Source organism: Lepidochelys kempii, chromosome 22 (assembly GCF_965140285.1).
Source record: "Lepidochelys kempii isolate rLepKem1 chromosome 22, rLepKem1.hap1, whole genome shotgun sequence".
Classification (NCBI taxonomy): domain Eukaryota; kingdom Metazoa; phylum Chordata; order Testudines; family Cheloniidae; genus Lepidochelys; species Lepidochelys kempii.
The window spans coordinates 13386256-13403772 of record NC_136401.1 but is presented as its reverse complement, the minus strand read 5'-3'; the positions used below and the strand labels follow the sequence as shown (position 1 = coordinate 13403772).

The window sequence follows — 17517 nt, the reverse complement described above, 5'->3', positions numbered from 1 at the left end:
AATGGAAGCTTCATCCTTCTGCACACCTTCTTCCTCCATAGAACTCAGTAAAAGATGAGCTAGGATTGCCCCCCAAGAGCCCTCTTAAAAGCAACTCACTAGATCTGTGAGACTACCATGGCCAGCTGCAGTCTAGGCTGGTTCATAAGGTGGAATAAGCACGTTTGCCAGTTTATCCTGTTGCCGCTGGATGAGTGGACTCTAATGCTTACAGCAGCCAAGTCCTGGAAAGAGACAGTGAGGCATCTTACTTGCCTGAAGAGGGACCACTCTGGCCATCAAGTGATCAAAATAAGCATCCACGGCCTCCGTGAAGCCCTTGTAGGTTGTTCTCAGTTGCATGTCAGGATCTTGGAGTAGCCAGCTAGGAGAGAATAGAAGGAGATTCCTAGAATAACCAGAAACTGTTCAGCAGAAGCAGCAGCAGAGAAAATAGACTGGGGACCCACTTCTGCTCCAGCCCGCATGCATTACTCCACTCGCTTACACATCACAGAGTTCAGGCAGAAAGAATTGCCAAATTGCAATTTGCTTTATTCTCTCTTTAACCTACTCCCAGATCAAAACACACACAGTTTCCAAGTCAAAAGGGCTTTTTCCTAGCAATAGTTCTGCAAAAGCATTTGGGACCTCAATGTCAAGCTGGATTATCTCTATTTCAAACATCAGTCCCAATAATAAAGATCCTGCACCAGAAGTTTAGACACTAGTGTGGATAATAAAAGAGGCAGAAGAGAAGCCAGTTTGCTCTCCCTGTGCTCTCTGCAGCGCTAACAGGAAAATGCTTGTTTGTGCCATCAGTTCAGCAGCAATGACTCAAAGACATAGAAGGAGCAGATGTACTGAATAATGACAGTCACTTTACATGTATATAGCATCTTTTATGACAGAAGGGGCATGTGAGTTAAAATCCCTTCACCCATGACTGCAGGGTGGAGGAGACACGGGAGGTGAACACAGCAGCTATTTAGCAGCAGAGAGCAACATTACACAGACATTTATGCCACGAATGGCAAAGGAATCCCATGGGGCATTTGAGCATGTTCCATGTAAGAAAGGAACACTATTACAGAATCACTTTCCTGAAAATAATCCCATTAAGTACATTTACAATGCAAACCTCCACTTACATTTGTTAACGAATCCAAATCAAGATTCTGGATTCTAACCACACGTCACCCCCTCTGTCATCCCAGTACTTTGGAATATGAACTTGGGAGACTCAGTCCCATTCCAATTCACATTCATGATACCTCATGGGCTAAGCCTTATATCTCAGAAGATAAAGAGGTCCTTTGTTTTGGAGCTGGATCATTCTTGAGCCATTAGTGGTGGAAAAAAATATGCTCTTGACAAAAGGAGGTGGCGGTGAATTGTGAGAGCAGCCTATGACCTCCATAGTCTATAGGGACAGGGAAGAAGAGGAGTATTCTTGAGTTTTCTGCATTCTTACAACCAATGCTCCTTCATAAAAATACATCCTAAACCAAGCTTCCAACACCTCCAAATCACCACCCCAACACACAGCATCCTTTCAGATGATCTGTCCCTTCACTTCTAGTGCAGGTTTACAGGATGTAATTGGTTTGTTTGGGATAACAAAGGAACAATCAACGTTTATCCAAGTGCAGTATACTGCAGAGCTATTACAATCTAATCTCAGTAACTCTGCTCATTGCCTGTCCCTACAGAAAAAAGCCTGGGCTAATGGTAAGAGCAAGGATCCGAGAGTCAGAACTTCTGGGTTCTACATCCCACTCTGCAACTGTGTGGCTCTGGCTTAGTCACAACCATGCTTTGCCTCAGTTTCCTGAACTGTAAAATGGGGATACTATTACTTTATCAGGCAAAAGGGGCTCTATGAGTGCAAAATATGTTACAACAGTGACCTGGGATCAGCTAATAATGCAGTCATTTTCGACTAATATTATTTCTAACCGACTGCTTCCTGTTATCACAAGCAGCGATGCCATCATGAGTGATGGTGATAGGATGAGACAAGAGAGAATCTCTAAGACCTTCACAATCTCAAAACTCTACTTTAATTTTGATTCCCAGGTGGCAGCACATCCTGCTACCACCTGGGCCCCCAGGCTTGCACAAAACAGTTTGTTGCATGTTGTGGCGAAGTGTCTATGCAAAAGCCTCACATCCCTGCAGGAGGATACCCCAGGGGCCTTAATCAAACTCAGTCTCCTGATAAGATTACTCTAATTGCATTAAATAGCCAAAACACTCTGAACTCATTTTGTCTGAGAGCAAGGAGAGCGTGAGTTGCAGCAAAAGTGAGACAGAGAGACAGTGGGGAGAGATCATCCCAAAATTTCATCTGAGCCAAGCTCCTCCACTGAGGTTAAAGCTCTGGTGAGCAAGACAAGGAAAGATAAACAAGTGGGACTGAATGTTGGCAGCTGTCCCATTGGGATCTGGTAACCAGGAGAGATTCTCAGTGCTTACGGGTTAGATTTGACTCTCACGGGCTCTTACCATTACCAGGCTGCTGTAAACATGAGACTCCACTTATGCAGTGGCAGTGGGATAACTGGTAAATGTGCTGACTCCAGCCTTATAAACCAGCCTGAGCTGCCGCTGGCTGTGACAGCCTCACAGATCTAGTGAGTTGCTTGTAAGTGGAGGTTTTGTGGGGGGTGAAAAGGTACTCAGGAGATCAGAGCTTTAAAAGAAGTTCTAATAGAGGGATGAGGGAATCATGGGACATTATTGCTCCCATCCACATCGTATGTGTGTCCCTATAGGGCTATTAAAATGAGCCCTGGGGTGAATTAATCCTTATATCAAGTTGCAAATATCATTATCTGTATTTTGTAGATGGTGAAACTGAAGCATAAGGAAGGTAAATCTAAGTCACACAGTGAGTCAGTGATAGAACATGGATCTCCTAATGCCAATTTTCTGCTCTAACCATTACACACCACAGCCTTAAAAAAACACCAAAAAACTGTTCACAGCAGAACTCTAATCTCAGGTCTACGTTTGTAATGCTCTGAAAGGACCAATGACTGAGTGGGAATATTTCTGCTATGAGAAATGACCATCTCCTCGAAATACACAGGCTGTAACATTAATCATTTCCTAACATTATTTCTGAATCTCTGCAGGAGGCCGGGCTGCATGACCCAGAGAGCTTGTGTGTCCTATGGTCTTACAAACGCAAAATAGACACAGTCTGTCTCAAGTTAAGGGCTGAATGCCTGAGCATTTGAGTCAAACAAAGAACCCAAATCCATGTGACTACCATGCATACGCTTACCTGGGAAGACCACCAAGTTCCCATTCAGAGCAGATATAGGGTCCCGGACGCAGAATCACCCACAGTCCAACTTCAGCTGCCAAGGTAAGGAAGGCCCTAGGAGATCCAGACAACATTAATTATTGTCTCGCTAAAAAACCACCTGGTTTCTGTGCATTCCTAATGCACCCATGACAACGTTGTCTAGGCAGCAAAGTCAAAGAAAATAGTCTGATGTAGCAACAATAGGAGGTGAATCCAAATCAGTGGGTCTCAAAGGCCTCAAAAAATTAGAGGGGTAGTGGGCACAGAGGCTTAATGCAGCCACATGATCAATAGCAATACCATTATTCCATTTAACTGGCACTGCCCACCACCTGACTCCACAGAACAGAGTGGTTCTGACCTAACCATGAAGGCAGGCTGCCCAAAGAGCGAACTGAGCGGCCTCTACCCAGAGGAGAGAGACGATTCATCACTGGACAGATGGCACCAAGCACAATCACCACTCTCCCCCGACTTTCCACTCAAGGACAAGTCAGTGGGGGTGATGCCGAGAGTCAATGGATGACCCTCACTGTTGCTGAGGATGGAAGGGGAAGGGCAAGAGCATATGGGGTGAGGGGCCTTTTGGAAGGAGAACAGAGATGTATAATGGGCCTGTTACATATTAACAAGCATGCAAATAAACCCCCAACACAAATGCAGACTAACTACAAACTTTTTGTGGATTTTTGCATACCTGCTCCAACCTAGAAGTGTCTAGTAAGATACTATTACTTGGCACTTCTCTTCCGTTCCTATTTTACAGATGAGAAAGATAAGGCACAAAACAGACTGAGTGCTTTACTTTGCTCAAGGTCACACAGAGTCAGTGGCAGAATCAAGCCAGTTCTCCCAACTCCCAGTCACCTGTTCTAAACCACTAGGCTACACTGATGGGGTTACCCAAGAGGATATCTGGGTAGGGAACAGCTCCATGCTCAACAAAACAGTCGCTGAACATGGTTGCTGTGAGCAGGGTCTCAATAGAGTTTGCCTCAATGATATGGTCAGGGAATGTGTCAGAACCCTGTTATAGATGTGATCTAGAGCAAACCTTAGAACCAACCCTGCATCTTTCTCCATGCTTGACAAGCAAACCAGCCTTGAAACTTGCTGAAATCAACTGTGAAAGGAGTTCCTGACCCTATCCTTGAAACCAAAACCAAGGAGTGTGTCAAACCACAGTCTTCTAGCATAGTCTTCATTGGAGGCCTAGGAAGGAGGCACTAAACAAACCAGGACTGCCTGATGTGGTGGTTATTTGGTGAGGAGAGGGAAGGGGATAACGATCTGAACATTTTTCTACATGTCCCTATAAGAGCATCTATGCAGCACACACTTACTATGGAAACACTTCTCTAGCAGTCAACTTTATCCTTCCTTAACAGGAATTGCATCCTAAAAAGTTATTACTCGGGGAGAGGCAGCGAACCTACAACTAGACAGGATCAGGGATGTATTTTTATTCTAAGTACAATCACATTCAAATCCAAAAAGCCACCTGGGGTGCAAACAAAAATGCAAACACACAAAGCTAATTGTCCTTACTCTTGTCTCCCACACCCCCCGCCCTGCCCCCTACACTCTAACCAGTGACAGCAGTAGAGGAAAAAAAAAACAAAACATCTCCCCACAACTTATTGTACCACGTACTCTAGATCCAGGTTTCCGCTGAAATCAAACTTCCCACTCGCTGCTTCGTGAAGGTTCCACGGCACATACCTGAAAACACAGAGAGTCGGAGCAAGGGACTGGGAATTCACACACTGAACAGTGAGGCTAGGACTGTGGGCCCTTTTCCCCTTCCTCAATACACTGCCCTCTTGTGCACACCCACTTCTAGCCAGGCACAGAGTCAGGCAAGCTTACAACTATTTTTGCACCTGTGTAAAGGGGTATATGTTGATGTTACTTCACTCTGAGGAGCCAGCAGTTAGAGTAGGGTGGGGCTGTCTTTATACCCCACTTCTTACACTCTCCTGTTAGATGCTTTTCTTCCTACATTTCTTTCTTCCAGCCCTTTAGTATGTGACTTACACCAGCTCAGACGCCCTTAGGCTCGCTGGATCAAGTTCAGAGGATCAGTACGGAGGGAGGCCAGAGTGGGAGTCTAAGTAATGAAGTGAAAAGGAGTCTAAGTTGCTGTGACTTTCACACTGAAGGGACAGGTTTAGATTCACCTTGGAATTTAGTCTTTGGTGTCCAGATATCTCTTCACTGGCAAGGCTGAAGCATGTTTCCAAACCATTATCATGTTAACTAGCAACTGCAGAGCCTGGACCTGCCTTGCCACTGTGTCAGTGCTGAGTGACCAGACACATCAGACTCCCTCAGACATACCTGGAAAGCCAGAACTAATTGTGCAGGTTTTTGAGGTATATTGTAAATCTTAGATAAGGTCAGAGTCAGATTTACGGACTGGCAGAACTGAAGGTAGTTAACAGAGTAGAGGTCACAAGTCAAGCAGGGCCTTGTTTGCTCCTTGTGGACAGAACACAAAGGGCACACTGCACAATACCCCCCAGACTCCCAAAGACAACAGCTCAATCTGTCTGCTCCATGCAGGACTGAGGGTATCAGTTTAAGAGCAAGATTAAACAGGCCCAAATCCAGCATCAGCTCAAGACCCCACATGATATTGGTTGAGATCAGTAGTTCTCAAACATGTGCTTACTGGTTCTCCATGGACAGCTCTTGCATCATTTAAGTACTAGCTCTTCTGGTTTCCAGATATTCCTACAGACGTCCAAGCCTGGAGCCTGCAGAAGCAGCTAACAACAAGGAAGAGACATCTGGTTGGTAGGGGCTGCTGCTGCACAGCAGAAAGATTGGAACAAACAGGAGGTGCCCTTGGGACTCAGAGCCACCAGCAGGACTGGATCTGGTAGCCATCAGTTGGAGAACGTTCAGGGGAGCAAGGAATTAGCTAGCTGGATAGCATATTCAGGGGAAGGCCGATAACCTGCTGGCAGGAAAACGTGTGCAGGGCAGCAGGGAAAGAAACCAACCTTTTAGGACTTGCTCTAGTCAATGGCAAAATCCCCACTTATTTAAATAGCCACTCTGCAGGACCCAGTTAATGAAGGTAGCACTTACGTGGTGAGGGTGTTCAAGCCACATGTCTTCATCTTAACCATGCGATCTCTCCAGTATTCCTTGGGGACTCGGAAATAGTGCATGGAGCCCCCGAAGATGCGGAAGGGCATGCCTTCAAGGCGGAACTCAGAATCCTCCGCCTGCAGGCCCAGTGTTCTGCCCCACAGCTGCAGGGGGACCAGACTGCTCCAGTTAAACCTAGAATAGGAAGGAAAGCACGTCAACGCCTGAACTCCAGCAGAGGATCTCCCAGGCGATGCAGCTCATTTCACCCCACCTAGCAGGGTCGACTCAGTCCTTAATCCTTCCAAAGTAAATTGTGCACCATGCAGTTGTTTGCATGTGCGTGTTTCATATGAGCCCTTAAAAACCTCTTTGTCCTCTGTGGACATACAAAGAGCCCAGGACCTCTTTGTGTAAGAGTCTGGGATTTCCCCTGGAGTCCTGGGTTAAGATTTCCCTTCTTGTATTAGCATTTTATGTGCAGGTTGATTTATTGTGCTCCATTCCACAGGTGGCTGCATTTCAACCATGCTCTGTGTGTGTATAATGTGCAGAGTGCTTTGAGGTCATTTGGGATAGAAGCCATGATGCAAACCTAAGTTATTATTAGCTCTGAAGAAGAACTGAGCTGTCTAAGCATACTTAGAAGAATTAGCATCCCCTGATGCTGTGTATTTCAAGTCATGGAAGAGTGGCTGGGTCCCTTTCCTACTCACTTTGGTCAGAAAAGACGGGAGAGGAAAGATGGGAGCATTTCCGAGGTTTTTTTAAAAAAGTCAATACATCACTAGCATAATTCCACTAAAGGGATAAATTGAGCCCATAATCCCTATAAACTCACTCCAACATGATCACTGCTCTCATTTCCCCCTCATCCCAATCCTCTCATTGTCTACCACAATGCTGTCTATCAAGCCACCTCCAATGCCTGGGAGTCTCCCACTAGCAGTCCTTCAAGTTCTTCTTGTTCCAGGAAACCTTCTTTGCTCCCTGTAAATTATTTTAATAGGTCCAATCACTTTACAAAAATAAATCTGTCACTTTACACTAGTTCTTCTCTGATATTATCCTAGGTGCAGAAATACCTCTGAATCGAATGCTTAAGAGTTAAAGGCAGTTTCCACCTGGCTAACATGATGCAAGAACAGGTCATCACAGCGTATAGGGCAGCACTGAAGCAGGGAACCTTTCCTTTTCAAATCGTGATTTTCCAACAATGTATCAGTGGGAAATTGGACTTTGTGAGCTCCATTTTCCTCAGATATGGGTACTTTAATAGGTTATCCACATTTGGACGCATACTGACATCTAGATGCCAAAAAGAAGCATTTATTTGCCTAGACACTTGCTTAATCTTCCAAAGATAAGGAGATACTGAGACAGATGAGCTTGTGCCCTGTTCTTCTACCTCAGGCAGCTTCAAGTCAGGAAAATCTCGCTCATTTTTCTGCATTAATATCTAAAAAACCTGACATTTCAGCAGGTGGCCAAGAAGACTCAGACAATGATGTTCTTCTCTGTTCTAATCCTGCCATACATCATCAGAAACACCCAATGCAGAAAACAGAAGACATCACATTCACAAGCCTTTTAAATAAATTATCTGCTTAGATGGTCACAATTATATCTGACTTCCCTTCAAGTTGATTCGTTCATAGAAGCAGCCATATTGTACTCATTAGCACGGCTTTCTAATCTACCAGGCCTCAATCCAGTAACCCTCAAGCAAGACCAGACACCACCCAGAAGTGCTTCTCCAACCTCAGCCACTTCTTCTAGGAGTTCCAGTGCAATTGCCTACTGCAGGATTCAAATGAGTAGTTCTCAAAGGTCACTATAAAGAATTTATATCCATTGACTTTCTAATGAGAGGTGGGCATGTTGCCTTTTTCAGCCCATCCGAATTCCATAACTTCAAACCCAGCCCAGAAGCACAATGGCAGTTTGTTTCTGTGAAACAAGGTCACAGTCAGATGCAAGACATAGCTCCCATTCTGAGCTGAGTAAGAACCCACGCCTTAGAAAGAAAGGTCACATTTAGAGGTCATACTAGCTAAGCCTCTAGTAGTCTTCTACAGTAAGAGTCAAGTTTTAACTAGAGGATGCTGGCAGAAGTTAAAGAGGACATTTCAGAACACATGGCTTACATGGGATTGCACATAGGGGATCTGCAGTGATTAGTTCTCCTGGAACACAAGACAAGGCCACTACAAGGGAGCTAAATCTAAGACTTCCAATGCATTGCAAGGGTTGGCTGGCAAACACAGACAGTACCTCTGTAGCACAGCATTCTCACAGGCCTCTGGAACGAACAGCAAGCCTGCGTAATACCTGGAAAAGGAAGCCTGAATTAGACACTGCTGTCTTTAGCTATTGAACACCAAGTGGATTTATTGTTGAATCATTAAAAAAAAAAAAGTAATAAAACTGAACAACAGAGAATGTGACAGGCCATGGGTCAGAAACCACTGTTATCCATAGAATCCGTACGTTTGTGAATAATAATGGATCTACACTCTAGTAAAGGAACAATAGCCCATATAACAGTAAAAGAGGAGCAAGCATGAAGTATCTGAGATGGTCACATCAAAAGACAGCCCACATGCAGGCAAACAGGATCAGAGATACAGATCCAATCCATATATGCAAGTGAACAGAGCCAGAGACCAAAGTGTGAAGAATTAATCACCTTCACATCTACTGTTCACTGAAGATCTAAAGCTGGACCAGTATGCCAAAAGGATCAGACAGCTCAGTAGTCATACCCAGCATTCCCCAGATTTGCTTCTGTTCCACAATGCAACTGTATATGAAAGAAATCATTTTCAAAGGGAGGTAGACTGGGTTCATCCTCAAGGCTGATAAACTGGCAGCTTGAGAAAGGATTTCACTAGCATTGGCTGCACTCAGGACTTAGGCTCATGTTTCTCAGAGTAGCCATTGACTTGCGGGTGCCTAACATGAGACATCTTTGGTCTGAATTTCAGAAACAGTGGCCACCCATCACTCCATTTTAAAAGCAATGGAGGCTGTAGGCACTCAGCGCCTCTGAAAGTCAGGGCCTAAAGTGCCACAAGCTTGGCATTCAAAATCAGTGACCTCTCTTGAAAATGTAGATCTAGATAACTACAATACTGCTCTTGTGGCTTTCCTATAACCCTTGTTACTGCAGTATCTATGTATCTTCCTACAGTGCCGGCCATCCAAATGCTTTGTAATCATACAAAGCCACTGTGTTTGGCAGACTTGCCTACATAAATAAATAAATAAATAAATAAATAGAGCCATTCACAATGATCTGTAAAACAAAACACGTTTCCAGGGTTCAGCTCACTGGGAAGCGATTCTAGGTAGAATCATTTCTCTCCACACAGCTACATTAATTTGGGCTCTCCTTTCCCATGCAGAAAAGTGACCACTCCCCTCCCTAAAAATGTGAATTGTCAAAGAACTTATTTCCATATTCAAAGAAAACTAACAAAGATGATCAGGGGAATAGAAAACCGATCTTATGAGAGGAGATTAAAAGAGCTTGGCTTGTTTAGCCAAACCAAAAGAAGGCTGACACGTGATATGATTGCTCTTCACAAATATATCCGGTGTGTAAACACTGGGGATGGAGAAGAGCTATTTAAGTTAAAGGAGAAAGTTGACACTAGAAGAAATGAGTAAAATCTGCCTGTGAATACATGGAAAAGAATGTGAACCAGTCACTCCCTGATCTGCACAAGCCAGCAACTGACAAGAATGACCCTCATTTGTGTGACTTCATTGAAACCCACTACCTGGATGAGCAGGCGAAGGCCATCAAAGAACTGGGTGAGCATGTGACCAACCTGCGCAAGATGGGGGCACCCAAATATGGGATGGCAGAGTACCTCTTTGACAAACACACCCTGGGGGACAGTGACAGTGAGAACTAAAGCCTCAGCATAGGCCACAGATGGGTTTCAGTAGGTCTCCTAGCTTGCTGCCCAGCAGTGCATGCATCTACTGTTGGATAATGTCATTCTGTACCAAAAAATTACACCTTTGTTTCTTTGTGTTTGTAACACCTTACATCCAATAAAGTGACTTGTTTAAAAAAAAAACAAAAAAAAACATGTAGGTTGGAAATTAGAAGAAGTTTTCTAACCACCAGAGGAATAAGGTTCTAGAACAGCCTCCCAAAAGTAGTGCCTGCAAAAAACCTACTTAGTTTTAAGATAGAAGTAAGTTTATGAGTGGTATGGTATGATGTGGTTTACTGTGACAGCAGGAATTTGGGTTCAGTGGCCCAAGGGCTCTCTTCCGGTCCTCTCTTATGTCCTGCATCTCATGCTTTTTAGTTCTTCAGCTGGACACCTGCAAGGGTCAGAAACAGTGCTTGATTTGTGCCAGGGCTTGCCAGCGCTGAGCCACAGCACCTCTTGGCTTGACAGTTCATAGCGCCGGCACTTCTGGGCTTGCCATGTCAGTTATGAAAGTAAAAAAAATTGCTTGATCCCTGACACCTCTTTCTTTACAAATTAAGCACTGGTCACGAAGGAAATTTTTCCTCACTGACATATTCTGGGTCTTTTTTTTTTTTTAAATCCTTCTTCTGAAGCATCAGACATGGCTACAGGTGGAGATCGGACACCAGGAAGGGTGGCCTGTACACTGAGGAAGTACAGGGAATTCTCTCTCTTATGCTTGGCTGGTGGGTTTTGCTCACATGCTCAGGGCCAAAAAATAATTTTCCCCCAGATTGGCAGAGGCGATGGGAGGGGTTTTGTTTTGTGCCTCCCCCACTCCCCCCCCCCACACACCCATTTTCCTCTGCAGCATGGGGTGTGGGTTGCTTGCCAGGTTCATCTGGGTCTCTCAGAATCAATCCCTGCCATTGCAGGTGCTTTGGACACTTGTGAACCCCAGTCCCTCGTATTCTCTACCTGTGGCACAGAACAGTTTAGTTTCCAGAGTGCTGTAATACTTTGGTCTAATCGAGGTTACTGGGCTCAATGCAGGGGTAGCTGGGTCGTGATGTGCAGAGGTCAGACCAGATGATCTGGTAGTTCCTTCTGGCCTTAATGTCTATAATTAACTTATCTGTATGTGGCCAATTGGATGGTGGTGTTCCCAAAAAATCAAAATAGATGCATAATAAAAGGCTCCAGAGCTGTCTGCAGAACAGGACACTGGCTGATTGAATGACAGTTTTGTTAGGAATTAAAGCAACCTCTTGTAGCTTTCAATTTTTTTAAAAAAAAGTGAACACTGAAATAGCAACATCCAATTCTACAGCTTGGTGGTAGTGGTTGGGGAGAAGCTTAGAAGGGGCCTGGGGCACAAAGTTCTGATCCTCAGCTAGTATTCTGATACATTAGGATAAGGAATTTGGGTTTGGACTCCATTTCTGGGCTAGAGTTGCTCCTGGCTTACACCTGCATACATCAGCATGCAGGACCCTCCCATGGCGATGGGAAGCACAAAGTAGACCAGAATACAGGAAGCCAGCCTGGCCAGAGCAGCCAGATGGAAAGAAATGAGTCAGATAAGCTCATCCACTGGCCATACTCTGCCAACTAGGTTTCTGTTGAGCACCTATCCTGACTTAAAGCTATCCCCTCCAGTGCATCTCCCCAGGAAGGGTTGGTGGAAACCCCCTCTGCCCCACAGGAGGCCTCACATGCAGAAGTAGGTGCAATGATTTCCTATGGGACAGATACACCTGGAGATAGCAGCCTTTGAAATCCACACCCAACCCTAAGCACGCAGGGTGTATTTCAGTCCTACGGAACAAGCTTCTATCTATCTGATTCTGTGGAGCCTGCCACATCCTGTTACCTTCAGCTGAAATTCCATAGCTTTCCTTTGGCGGTTGATGAGAGATCTCTCTGGTTTTAAAGGTTGGTTTCTTTCCTCTACTGAGCTGAAAGCTCTGGCTTCTCTTTGGAAACTTTCTTTTCCTTCTCCCCTCAGATCACTCTCCTGCTCCTGTCTCCCTTTAACCACTTCCTCTCTGCTGTGTTGGGATCAGCTTCTTGGCTAGGCTTCACCCCACACCCCCTCTCCAAAGCAGTTAAGTGGCTTATGAATATTGCAGCAGACTGCACTGGAAGTTAAGACAAATTAATCTGCAGCTAGTCTCTCCTTAGTCAAGTTTACAAGCATTGAAGCTACGATTTTCACCTTTCTGCACCTTTGGATGGAAGTATTCATCGCCTTTCCTTTCTGGGATCACTTGCAGGCCATGTAGGAGAATTCCAGTAGCTTGAAAAGTGTCAAGTGAATTCACTGGTCACAGCTCTTTTAGCAACCAGAACAAAAAATAAACAGTTGTTTTAAAGCAAGGGCAACAATCAGAGATAAGCCTGCACTCTGAAGACTGGGAAACCAGATCCAGGTTCCTCAGAATTTAGATCTGAGGATGAGAGACTGGCTTGGGCAAATTGGTCTTTATTGCTCTTGCTTTATAAGGTTTAAGGTGAAATTCAAACAACTACAGGGGACAGGGAGGTGATTGTACAACAGAACCTCGGAGTTACAAACACCAAAATTACAAACTCACCAGTCAACCACACACCTCAGTTGGAACCAGAAGTACACAATCAGGCAGCAGCAGAGACAACAACAACAAAAGCAAATACAGTACAAAACTGTGTTAAATGTAAACTACTCAAAAAATAAAGGAAAAGCAGCATTTTTCAAAGCTGTATTGAGTCAATGTTCAGTTGTACACTTTCGAAAGAACACCCATCACCAATTCTGTGGCCTTGAAAAAAATGCAGGAAAATAGCTGTTTTATTCAAATTCATTCAAAATTTTATACCAAATTCATTCCAAATTGAGAAATCGTTTGGGACCTGAAAAAGCAGGAAAGCTTGTTTTTCTTTTCCACGTTATGAACAAACAGGAAAATGAAGGTGAAGACAACTGAGTTAGCTGCAGAAGCCAGTATTTTAAGTTGACCTGGCTGACATTGTCGATTTAATTTTTGTTTTGTTTTTTAAAAATATTTCATTTAACTATTTTAGTTAAAAACAATTTTAACAAAAACAAACTTGATTTTAAAAAACTTGAATGTTTAACTAAATTAAAAAATTCATATGCTTGTTTTGTTAAAATATTATAGGTTTGCTGTTGAAGAAAAAAACCCAGAATACACACCATTGTTGTTTTAGTTAAATAAAACAATTTAAATGTCTGTCTGGTGATGTTATCCTCCAAATACAGCATGACAAGAAAATCCTCCAAATATTAATGATTAACCTATTGAATTGGAGATCGTTCACCTCCCAATGACTTCATAAATATCTGCTTCAATTGCCTTTGGTAAATGAAATAACCAAACAATCATTCATTTTCTGCTACAGCTGTAAAACTAATCTGAAAAGTTTTCAAAATAAATCACTTAAAAAATGTATAGTGTGTACCTTCTTAAAATGAAACCGACATCTATTGCTGTGTTGTGAAGAATACGTATTAAGGTTATAACAACCAACAAGAATGCACTTTTATGTAGAAATCCATGATTAAATAGAGTCTTCCTGACTAGAGATTTAAATCATGATTTAAATCAAATCCACCCTGCCCATAACGTTTGTTATGAGTTACGAACGTTTCAGAATTATGAACAACCTCCATTCCCAAGTTGTTCATAACTCTGAGGCTCTACTGTAGTTGGTTTATGTTAAGAATTGTCAAAAACAAATCCAGAACAGCGAAAAACTGGCTAAATGTCCCCATTGTGCCTCAATTAAGGGCATGAAATATAGCTCAGGTTTCAGTCTACTGCATTATTGTGATCCCTGTCCAGCTCTCTACCTCCCGGCAAGAACAGGGAAATCAAGATCTGATATTTCTAATATGAAAAAAACAAAGTAGTGTGGGGGGCTGTAGTTGAGGCTATTTGCACAAGGCAGCACTGAAGGGCACACTTGGGGGGGAGGGGAGGGGGGATTTTTTGGAACAACTTTAAATCCTGCTCATTCCTGCTACAGAGGACTCCACAAAATCCAAGTTCTATTCATTCTGGGCTTCCCCCCATAGAGGATGGCCAAAGCTAGCAACCGCAACTTCAACATGCTGCTTATCATCTCTCGTTGTGACAGAGATCTTGCCCCACTGGGAAGAGTTCTATTTTCTGATCCAGCATCTCAAGTTTTATAACAGCTTATTTTCAACTGAATAGTGGAGGGACAATCATGAAACACACTGGACTCCTAAGACACGTTCAAAAAAAAAAAAAAAAAAAAAAAACAACACTGCTCAAGGAAGAGACCTGGATGCTTTCACCAGGTATTACAGTTCATGAGGTTTCTGCTCAGAATACAAACCACGGCATAAAAACAGGAGTGGCTATGGAACAATCCTGCTCCCAATGAAGTGAATGGAAGATAAAGGTTCTCACCAGCTTTGAAAATCAGGCCACATTCAATTTAACTCCTAATATGGATTTAGGAGCACAAAACAGCCCTTGAAAAATCTGGCCATTAAAAACCTGAAATGTTTATATGTTCTAAGAGCATCCTCCTAAGCCTGAGTATATTCACCAGTGCTTTGTACAGCCTACGTTCTAATAACCTCAGTAAAGAGCCTCCCATGAATTTCCCTTGGGACACTATTTCACAGTTATGTTGTAGCTCTCAATGAAATACAAAATCCACTCACCCAGTACAGGGCTTTAATATCAGAAAGGACATGATCTGAAAAACACAGTGTCGAATTAATCTGTAGTGTAACTTCTTTGGCTTTAGTGGGAGTGACATAAGGGATAAAGTTTGGCCCATGACAGACGAGTGCGGGGAAGAAAGGGCCTAATACTTGGCTAAATGGAAAGTTAGATAAAGCCCAACTCTTATTCATGCTGAGCAGTATGTTACTCCACCTGTAATTCCATTGGTCTCAAGGTACTACTCAAAGCAGGGTTGGTATAATCAATCCCAGAATAAGCAGGATATGCCCAAAATCACAAATAACAAGACAGAGCCCTGATATGAAAAAGCAAGAGATACCCCTGGCAGTTTCAAAGATGTGTTAGGTCCAGGACAGAGAGTGATTGATTCGTAAATGCATGTCATCCATCAAAGAGCTTCAGCGATTTTAGTAAACCCTCCAAGAGCCAAGGTCGATGGGGATAACGTAAGCTTAACACAGAAACTGATTTATAGTGCTGGCAACTGGTCTTTCCTTATCCATTACTTTTTATGATAGACAAGGAATTGCTATATATTACGTGTAACATTTATTTAAAGCTTTTAAATCATTTCTGTCTGGTTGGGGCATTACTCTCTCATGCTTCCCGCACCAGATGAATGCTCAGTGTCAGTGATGGATTCCGAGTGGTGCCATTTCTCTCTATGCATTCTGATAAAAGAAGATGTTGCTTCAGTTTTATCAGGTCTGAGCTCTTATGAATCAGGAGAAGATTTTTTTTTTTAAAGCAGTCAGGAGGGAGCATGAAGTTTGGAAATGTTTCCACATTAAAGGAATCCTATTCTTCATCTGAATGCAATCGTTCACTAAGGTTAATGGGAGTCATGTTAACACAGAGGAGAGGTAGACCTTTAAGCAGAAACATTACTCAACTATGATAACAGAAGATGATTGCCTTTTAAGTGCGGTGCTGCATTACACCTGCAAGCTTACCCAGTGGCAAGCAGCAGCTGGCATACCCGGAGTATTAGTGCTAATTAGAGGAGGCTGGAATGACAGTCCTAGAATCATCTATTCATTCAACAGACAGGTAAAAAAACAGCACTGATAGGGCAAGCTGCCCCACTAACATAAATACACTCTGAATGAACAGACCACTTGTAGGGGGAAAGAGGAGTTCTGCCCAAATGGTCCCATTCAGTCCTTGGTCGCTCTGTTGAGATTGGAGGGCAAGGAATTGTCGGGTAATTAGTATCAACTGCAACAATATTCTGAGATAGGGACATTTGTGCAGTGAAAAATTAACTGAGACCAGTCAAACTCACTGCACACAGGTAGACGGTGGTAACTTTCAGGCTCTGCTAACCCAAACCAGGTGAAAAGGTCCAAGAGTTCCAGTCCCTCCCAACTGCACAGCACCCTATAGCCTCCCATCTTGAAATATTCAGATGTGTCTTTTTGTAACTTAATTATCAGTACTTCACTTGAATTCATTGCTACATCTAATGTACAGCTTTGTGCCTCCGTTCACACGCATATGAATTGTTTAAAACTGAATGCTGCTGCTGAGCTATAGTAATCATGAATGGGTTAAGGATTAAATGGACATGTGAAGTCAGTTTTGGCTCCAAATTGAGAATATTTAAACAGCTACACAGTGCAATATATTTGTTATTAAACTTTCCATTGAAAGTTTACTTTTGGAGGAATAGCATCCCCCCTACAGTGTTTGAAACCTAAGGACACTGCCCAAGCTTAGAGAAATGCAGTAAATGAACAGGTTCAAAGCTGACATACCTACAGATTTAATGATTTCCAGTGCTATTAGTAACCCAGCTAAAGAAGCCTATTACATGAATTTAACCTGACAGCATTCCTTTCAGTATTCCTTAAAGGTATCCCTTAGGGACAAACCAGTACAGATCAATTTCACTTAAAGTGCAATGAATCTTGACCCAATACAGTAAGCGAAAAGGAGTCATAAAACAAACGACCTCAGTGACCTCAGGGCCCTATTGCTCAGCAGAGAAGGACTATCCTGATAAGGCTAAGAACAGCTGTTTAAATCCTTCCCAGAAGAGAATAAATCCAGCAGCAAGCGAACCTGAAGGAGCAGAAACAGCATAGTTGACAAAGAGTAGCAGGAAGAAAAGAAGTGGACCAACAGTGATGAGACGCACGCAAAATAACAATCCTGATTCTCTTCACTGGCAAACTCACATTAGACCAATGCATCAGCATGCTTGGTTATCAAGCAGAGGGGCATGTTTAAAGGCTGCACAGAAACATAGTGGGAATCCCAAGAAGATACTTGAAAAACACTCTCTCTCTTCTGGCTGAAAACTTTTTTTAGGAGCAACAATTCCAGGCAGGGAGCAGGGGGAGTGCATTTTTGTCTGTTGCATCTGTTCTGTAGATCCCCCAGCACTTTGTATAGTCAGTTTCGCTCTCCCCATGTAGTCAGCCAGACAGTTCCCCATATTGTTCCAGGGGTCTTTCAGGGG

The 17517-nt window shown here is 43.3% G+C and overlaps 1 protein-coding gene across 3 annotated transcripts in view; it reads right to left on the bottom strand.

Moving 5' to 3' along the window:
* GLB1L2 (galactosidase beta 1 like 2) overlaps positions 1–17517 on the bottom strand; it is a 55084-nt gene that overhangs the window by 36061 nt on the left and 1506 nt on the right. For 2 of the 3 annotated variants that reach the window (XM_073321090.2, XM_073321092.2), the window contains exons 2-5: positions 6392–6589; positions 4949–5017; positions 3272–3367; positions 256–364 (exon numbers count right to left, since the gene is read on the bottom strand). In XM_073321090.2, the coding sequence (XP_073177191.1) occupies positions 256–364; positions 3272–3367; positions 4949–5017; positions 6392–6589 (472 nt within the window). Of the gene's footprint in view, positions 1–255; positions 365–3271; positions 3368–4948; positions 5018–5969; positions 6067–6391; positions 6590–17517 lie in introns of those variants that run through there. The other variant, XM_073321091.2, reaches the window with a different exon arrangement.